The sequence below is a fragment of the Apis florea genome, unplaced genomic scaffold (genome assembly GCF_048593485.1).
Source record: "Apis florea isolate Af1SG1 unplaced genomic scaffold, ASM4859348v1 contig_2272_pilon, whole genome shotgun sequence".
NCBI lineage: Eukaryota > Metazoa > Arthropoda > Insecta > Hymenoptera > Apidae > Apis > Apis florea.
Genome location: NW_028256549.1, coordinates 459,474 through 468,683, shown reverse-complemented (window position 1 = coordinate 468,683; position 9,210 = coordinate 459,474). Strand labels below are relative to the sequence as shown.

The 9,210-nt window shown below is 19.1% G+C and overlaps 1 protein-coding gene across 4 annotated transcripts; it reads left to right on the top strand.

The window, feature by feature from the left end:
• The first annotated feature begins 81 nt into the window (after window positions 1–81).
• ZnT63C (solute carrier family 30 member 1) lies at window positions 82–9,119 on the top strand. 4 transcript variants are annotated; one of them, XM_086917651.1, is made up of 9 exons: window positions 82–191; window positions 2,768–2,952; window positions 3,978–4,200; window positions 4,896–5,157; window positions 6,099–6,216; window positions 6,426–6,641; window positions 6,902–7,012; window positions 7,080–7,185; window positions 8,781–9,119. In XM_086917651.1, the coding sequence occupies exons 2-9, from the start codon at window positions 2,776–2,778 to the stop codon at window positions 8,786–8,788; spliced, it is 1,221 nt and encodes a 406-aa protein (XP_086773777.1). In that variant the 5' UTR covers window positions 82–191; window positions 2,768–2,775; the 3' UTR covers window positions 8,789–9,119. The 4 variants fall into 4 exon arrangements, with proteins under 4 accessions (XP_086773777.1, XP_086773775.1, XP_012339746.2 ...); XM_086917650.1 differs by having other exon boundaries at window positions 119–486; XM_086917649.1 differs by lacking the exon at window positions 7,080–7,185 and having other exon boundaries at window positions 84–191.
• The last annotated feature ends 91 nt before the right edge of the window (window positions 9,120–9,210 follow it).

The following is a 9,210-nucleotide window of genomic DNA, read 5'->3' as shown; positions in this document are numbered from 1 at the left end:
ATAAATTAAAAATTAAAGTAAAGATGTTGAAATTATGTAAAGATTATACATATGTAATAAAATAAGAGAAGTTTACTTTCTATATATAGTGTATAAGCATAGATTAAAACTTACTTCATTTTTGCTAGTCAATTTCAGATCGTGATATATCGATACGATAACTGTTGGTAGTTTTAAAAAGATAATAGTATGTGAGTATCTATCTTTATTGTTACTTTGTCAGTGGTTTTGTAACGTAATGTTGTACAAATTTTTTATTTAACTATAAAATTTAGTGTGAAAGTTTCATCATTATAGTTTTTCAGAAATGAATTAATATAGTTAATGTTTTGAAGTTTTTAAAAAAATCTAATGTCAGTTTTTATTAGTTCTTGTGCTTGTGAATACACATCAATACTGTGTAACATGTCTATAAACAGTTCTTGTTGGTGTTACTTGATACAATTTTGATATATTATAGCAAGAATTGTAATCTTTATTATAATTGTAAGTATATGTCATTGTGTTCATAACATCTTATTTAATTTTATAAAAATGGAATGAATAATATTATTATTATTCATGAAATATTTTTATTTATATGAAGTATTTTTAACATATTTATATATTAGTTTTTTATTTATATATATAACAATTATTCTTTTTATTAAATAAGGTTAAATATTTTATATATAGAAAAATATATAAAAAAAAATACAAATTACATATTTTTTTCTAGAAGTTTCATTAAAAGTAGTTATACAAGCAGTATTAATAAATTTAAAAAAAAATTATTATTATACGATAACAAAATATCATATATAATATTATAAAAATGAAGTGAGTTTCTAAATGGTTATATTTAAGTCTGCCATTATATTAGTATTTTATTAGTAATAATCATTAACATTTATAAAAAGCAATTCTTTTTATAAAATAAAATTTTAAATCTTATATTAAAAATAAATGTTTTAATAATATTATATCTAATATTTTATAGTAATTCATATATTTTATTTATATACTATGTTAGAGAGTATAAATGTTACAGAAGTAATTAAGATATATAAGAACAATTATTATTAAATTCAATATTTAAAATTAAATAATATATTTTTTATTGATTTTATTAATAAATAATATATAGAATGTAACTATTTTTTTTATAAAATTTTAATATCATTAGTTATTTAACATTTTTATTATTTAAATTTTATTTTTTAAATAATTTTTTTAATTATAACTAATCATTAACTATTCATAGTAACCACTAATAACTTCTCATTACTAATAAATCTTCATCATATTTTAATATAATTTTTTTTTAAAAATGAAAAAGAAAAATAATTTAAGTAATTTCATTATAATAGATAATTTATTTCATAGATATTATTATTTTATATTCTTTCATAGAATATGCATCAAATAAAGTTTTGTATTTAAATAACAAAATAAGAGAATTAGAGAATAAGAGAGTTTATGTATATTTATATATTATTTACATAATATATTATTATTTATAATTATATAATAATTATTTACATATATATTATGTAAATAATTGTATTATAATTGTTATTGTAATTGTTATTGTATTATAATAATTGTATATATGTATTATTACATATATATATGTATAATATATATATAATAATTATTTACATATGTATATAAATAAATAAATCTAAGATATAGCATTAAATGCAAATATGAATAAATACTTTATTTTCTTTTTGTAATATATAAATATAAATAAAAGAATTTTTTTGAATATTTAATTTGAAAAATTTATATATTTAATATTATTTAAATAGAATTAAATAATTTAAATAAATTAATTATTAAATAAATTATTATTAATTATTGCAAATTTGACAATAAATATTTTTTTATTAATAATATTGGAATCGATTCAGCTTTTTAAATAATGTTATTTTATTTTTCTTAATTTTCGAACTTTTTTAAATTTATTAAGAAGTATTTTCATAAAATTTGTTTTATGTTGCTTATTATTATGATAAATTATTCGAAATTTTATTCACACTAAATTATTCGAATTTAAGATAAACTGCTACATCTAACATTTGATTAATAATCGAAATTGTAAATATATGATAATAATTTGAAATTATCAATATTAAATCATCAATTTATAATCAATGTTAATATCATTGTTATCAATTATATAGGTATGATAAGAAAATTTTTGATTAATTAAATTAATTTATAACGATTTCTATATGATAATGATATGTGCCTATATACGGCACAAAATATATTTTTTTATATATTTTTATATAAATAATTATATAAATATACAAAACATTTTTTTTATCCAGATCCTACTGTTTTCTATAAAAATATGCATTTGCATAAACATTATGTAATTTATTGATAATCAAAAATTTTGAAAAATTTTTGAATTAAATAAATCACATTTGTAAAAATATTATTTTTTGTAATTAATTAATAATTAATTAATAATCAAAACATTTCACTTATATATACATATTTATTTATAAAAAAAATAGATTCATTTATTTTTCATAAGTTCTTTAAAAAAACTAATTTTACATTTTTTAATTATTTTTTTTTAATATTTTACATTTAATATTTATATATATTTTTTAATATTTAATATTTTGTATTTTCTGTTTTATTACATATTTATTATATATTTTTATATATATTATGTATTAAATTTTATATAAAAATTTAAAGTTAATAATTTGAATCATAAAATATATCATGTTTTGCTTTTATGTAATATTTAAATATTATTTTTTAGGTACAAACATGGGTCGTTACACTGGAAAAAAATGTCGTTTATTAACGATGTTATGGCTCACTGCTCTATTTTTCTTAGTAGAAATAGTTGTGGGATATGTGACTAACTGTATGGCTTTAATAGCTGACAGTTTTCATATGTTATCTGATGTAGCAGCTTTGGTCGTTGCATTTCTTTCTGTAAAGGTAAGTAATGCGAAATATGAATAATTACAAGAAATTTATATAAACAAATGTATACTTTGTATGATTGAGCAGTCCCGAACCATGTATTACTTATGGAAACATAAAAATAGAATTGATAATACGATTTCTTTTTGTTTACGATCAAAAGGTCAAACAATCAAATAATCGAAGATCGAATTATTGAATCAATTTTATTGAATCTGGAAGATAATGATAAATTGACATCTAACAATAATTATAATTATAATAAAAAGTACAGTAAATTGCATATTATAAAATAATTATAATATTTTATTAATTATCGTATATGAAATTTTTATATTATATATAATACATATTATATTATTTTTAGTATATATTAGATTTTGTTTCGACTTTTAATTTAAAATCGATCTTTTAAAGAAGTTTCATATGTTTTTTAATATTTCGTATTAAAATATTAATATTAATGTTTATATTGAATTATTTAGAAAATTTGTAATAAAATGTATAAATAATTTTATTAAATTTAAAGCTTATTTTAATGATTATTCGTCATTTAATATTCTTTCTTTTTTTCTTTTATTTATTTATTTTTTTAACATTTGATCTATTTTAATCATTTTTTAAAAGAATTAAGTTTCAAATATTAATAATGATTATAAATGATAATTAAATATTCAATAAACTTAATTCAATAAATTTAATATTCAATATTCAAAAATGTAGTTAAATTATACAATTTTTGATTCTTTATTGATAAAAAGAATAGCATTAATAAAGATTTTCTTTAGATTAATTTGTTTTTTATTGTTTTTAATTATTTTCAATGAATTCAAAAAAAAAATAATATTTGTCCGAAACATTTAATATTCATTGATATCAAGAATAGATATTGATTACATTTAAATTCAACTGTGGTAAAAACATTTCGAATTTTTTAAATTATAAATTTTTTCTAATTTTTTTTTTTATATATTTTTGAGATATTATTTTATAAATTCTGTTATATATATATATATATATATATTTTTTTTTATTTACAGATGTCACCAAAGAAATGGTCTAAGAATACATTTGGTTGGGCCAGAGCTGAAGTTTTAGGAGCTTTGGTAAACGCCGTTTTTTTAGTCGCATTGTGTTTCAGTATTACAGTGGAAGCATGTAAAAGATTTATCGAAGTAGAAGAAATACATGAAGCTAAATTGCTTGTGGCAGTTGGAGCTCTTGGTTTATTAGTAAATATTATTGGATTGTGCTTGTTTCATGGTGAGTTAAAAATATATCATGTTATAATAGATTGACAATTATTTTATTTGTTCTTAAATAAAAAACTTGAAAGAGAAAAGAGACAAATTTAATATTTTTATTTAAATAAATCGAATCTGTATATAGATAATCGAATGTAACATAACATAAGGAATTTTAAATAAAAATAGTAAAGAAAAAAGAAACAATTCGATTTCTTTGTTTAAATAAATTTGTATATAGACAATTGAAAAATATATAATATATAATGTAAAATTTTAAATAAAAACAGCGAAATTCATATTAATAATATTTGCTAATTTTTTAATAAAAAATTTTTTATGTACAATAAAATTTATTTCTATCATAATTTTCAATAATTTTCAAGCATATTTAATTTTTCTATTCATTATGTTAATGAATTATTATTAATATTTATAATCCGTGTAAATGTTCACATAAATTTTTCTAAATAGTTAATAAAATCTTTGATTGTTAATCAAATTTAATTTGTTAAGAATTTTTGATATTCGAACATAATAGTTTTTATTAGTTTATATCGATATTGATGATTTGATTGTTGATTTTTTTTCTCAGCATAAATTAATAATATATATATATATATATATATATATATATATATATATATATTTATTAATAATATTATTTCAAAATATGTTCAAAATATTATTATTAATATACAATTTTGATTTCAGAACATAGAAGTTCTCATGCACATTCACATGGCATATCTCGAAGTCACAATCGATTAAGTACTCTGGTGGGAACAGACGACAATGAAAATGATGAATCTTATAGGCCAGCGACGCCGCAAGTAAAAAGAACACATGGTCATACACATGATGCAAGTCAAATGAATATGCGTGGTGTATTTCTTCATGTACTCTCAGATGCATTAGGATCTGTAATTGTAATAGTGTCTGCTTTAATTGTTTGGTTGACGAAATGGGAATACAGGTAATTAAATATTATACATAAATTTCATTAAATTGTTTTATATGGAAATCACAATCAAAATAATTTTCTGTACTAAAAAAAAGATATTCATGAGATTTACAACAAATGTTGGTGAATAAAACTGAAAATGTTAAAAGAAATTCATTTAAACATAACAATAGAATAGAATCATTTTCAGATTTTTTGTGGGAATACTTATTTAAATATAGCTTAAGAATGGCATGATCTTAAACAGGAGAATTTGGATGCAGTCTCCTATCTAAACAACGGCAAGTAGTGTCTTAAAAAACGACTATTCAACCAAAGAAAATTATTCCTTTAAAAGATCGACTATAATTAAAAAAATATTGTAGGATCTGCAGATTGGGGCAAGTGATCTTGTTCAGTTTAAAATGAATATATATTATAAATAATTAGATGTATTTTCTTAAAATTAAAATATTTTACCAATGATTCTTGTAATGTTAACGATTCTGACAATACATAACTTTCATTATATAACTTTCCTACGCTAAAAAAATAAATACTCTTAAAAATATTTTACTAAATTTTGACTAAACTGAGCATGAATCTTCACGCAATATATTTTAACATTCACATTTTTTTTTCTTTCTCTTCGCACTTTTTTCACATCAAATATACATGTCTTTCCATTCCTATGATACAGTCCGTCAAGCGTTCGATTTTTCCATGTAAAATTCAAACCTTAATTATCTTAATTATCTTAATTACTTGCAATAAACAATTTTACTAAAATTCCATTTCTACAATATAATTCTGTTACAATTAATAGCTTTAAAGATAGAAAATTATTCATAGAAATAATTTGTTTGAAAATTGTCAACAAGAGTGACATTGATTATATATATATTATTGATAGAAATTTTCACTCTACATGACAATTTCTTTTTTTTTTATATTTTCTTTTTTTTTTTTCACAGATTTTATATTGATCCAGCTCTCTCACTTTTGTTAGTTATTCTTATCTTACGTTCAGTATGGCCATTATTGCAAGAATCTGCATTAATTTTACTACAGACTGTACCAACACATATCCAGGTAATTTCAATCATTTCAAATAATAATAAATTATTATTATATATATTTATCATTATATATCCTTTATATGCAACATATTATTTTATCATATATAGTTTTTTCATATTCATATTTTTATATATTTTTCATATTTTAATTTTAATTTTTATATTTTAAATATATTATTTGTATAAATAATATTAATCAACAATTAAAATATTTTATTTTAGGTTGATGCCATTCAACAACGTTTGCTGGAAAATGTTGATGGAGTTTTAGCTGTGCATGAATTTCATGTATGGCAATTAGCTGGTGATCGTATTATTGCTTCAGCTCATATAAGATGCAGAAATTTATCAGAATACATGAAAATTGCGGAACAAGTAAAAGAATTTTTTCATAACGAAGGTATACATTCTACAACAATTCAACCAGAATTTATTGATGTAAGTAAATTAAATCAATAAAATGTTGTTAGATTTGATAATATTTAAATACAAAAAAATAATATACTGTTTTCATTAATAACTTCTTCCTTAGAGATTGTTCTCTAAATTTTTATTATGAGAAATTAAAATATTTAATTGAAAAAAAATTATGTCAATATTTTGAAGAAAATATCTTGCAAAAATTTTATAGAAAATATTATTTATATAATGTATATTTTATATAATAATATGTTAATTCCATATTATTAATGTTCTAGTACCATTCTAATAGTGAAGTTAAAGAAACACCAACTGAAGATTGTGTATTGGATTGTCCAAAGACTGACAAACCTTGCAATCATGCAACATGCTGTGGTCCTTCTAAACAGGTATATATTTTATATTTAAATAGATGTAGCTTTGATTGAGTTAAAATTTGCCCCTTCGCTCCTGCAGTCTAATTGGAACACAGATACAAATTCTACCTATTCTGCCTGTCCTAAATCAAAGTGTCTTGGACGATGTTTAGAAGCTATTAAATCAGATTCAAATACAGTTATAGGTAACTGTTATTTGTTGTTTATATTTTATTGTTTCAATTCTATTCTACAATAAATATTATACAATCAGTTGTTTATTAATATATTATTAAATCGTTTCTTATTGAAATTGAGCAAAGACATTTTGAAATAAATAAAATTAAAATTAAAAAATATTCATAAATATTTAAAGACAATTTTTTTTTTACATAAAATCAAACTTGTTATTAGTATTTTTTTTTATAATTCTTTCTTTATGTGCTTCTATTTGTCATCCGAGAATTTAGTTTCTATTTATAACAATAAGAAATGAGTTAATATACATTTTAATTTATAATTAAATATCACAAAGAAAATAATCTCTTTCTTTATCAAAAGGATATAATTTTTTTACATATTTTATATTGCAAGTTATATTTGCATAATTATTTTTCACAATTAATATTCAAATGAAAAATTATTTCCTTTTAATTTAGCAATCCATATATACTTAATATTTTTATATCTCTTGTATAATTTCTTTTTCAATTTGCTTAGTTTATTATAGTATATGTCTGAATTATTTATTAATGTATCATTCTCTTCAAAAATATATACAATATACAAAAATATATATAATTTTAAAGTAATTATTTAAAAAAAAAATAATACATAGTCCATTTTCATTTAGGAAACAATTTTTTTGTGCAGATTCAATGTCATCTTTGCTAATAATTTTTATAAAATACATAATTTTTTTTTATACTCATAAAAAATAGAAATATAACAATTCTCCTTGATTAGAAATAATGAAAACAAATTAATAAATAAATAAAAAAAAAGAAATAATTCAAATATTGATTAATAAGATATTTATACAAATATTTGTGAAATTGAAACTTTTTCGAAAACAATAATTAATTTTTAAAAGTTTAATTTTGAATATTGCATTTTTTTTTACAATAATGTGAGATACTTGCTTTAATAAAAATATAATATTTATAATAATTGATTATATTAAAATAGATAAGTATTATTTCAGTATATCATTCAAAAAATCGGTATATCATTCAAAAAAGTGCTTTTATTTATTGATATTTTTGACATTTATGCTATATAAAAATGATATAATATATAATTATTTTAGTGATAAAAATATATTATTTCTTTCGGTTTTTTTATTTTACTTATTTACATTTACAGATTTTATGCATTAAGAAATTTTTTCTATGAGATGTATTAATGAAACTAAATTCAAGAATTATCAATATTATATTAGATGATACTAAATGAATCATACATATATTTCTATTCTATTTCCAATAGTTCCAAATTTAGAAGATATTATTCTTTTTGATTGTAAGAAATTTTTATTATTATAGATCTATCTTATCTTATATTATTTACCCAATATGAACATTTTTGAAAAATATAATATAAATTCGAATATATATTAACAACCTAATAGACATCTTAAAAATGTTTAATTAATCTTTATGAACAAATATTAATATATGTTCTAATTAAATGTTTTAATAATCTCTAAATTAATAATCTCTAAAAATCTCTAAATTAAAGATCATATATAATAATGTTTTTTTAACAAATTTATTATATATGTAACATGTACATTTTACAGGGTCGTGAAACGCCTTCACCAGGAGAAACACCATACATGTGTAGACAACGTAACAGTCTTGCGCGTTCCACTGGTTCTATAGGAGGAACCGAACAACAAGAAGTAAATGAAATGGAACGTGGACATTTATTATCACTGCCTGCTTCACATCACTCCGTCCAACTTCCACATTCTCATGTTAATACACCTGTTGTCTAAGTTATAATCGTATTATCAAATATCTACCTCTGTAACACAATCTGCGGCGCGTTACAATGTTATTATAAAAATTCAATAAAGTAATATACACGCTATATTTTATGATTATTAAAGTTAATAAAAAATTTTAATTGCTTTTTATTATCTATGTCATTAATATCCTAAATTTTATAAATTCTAAAGTTTTAAACTCCGTTCTATTCAAAAATAATATAATTTTAAAAGGAAATAT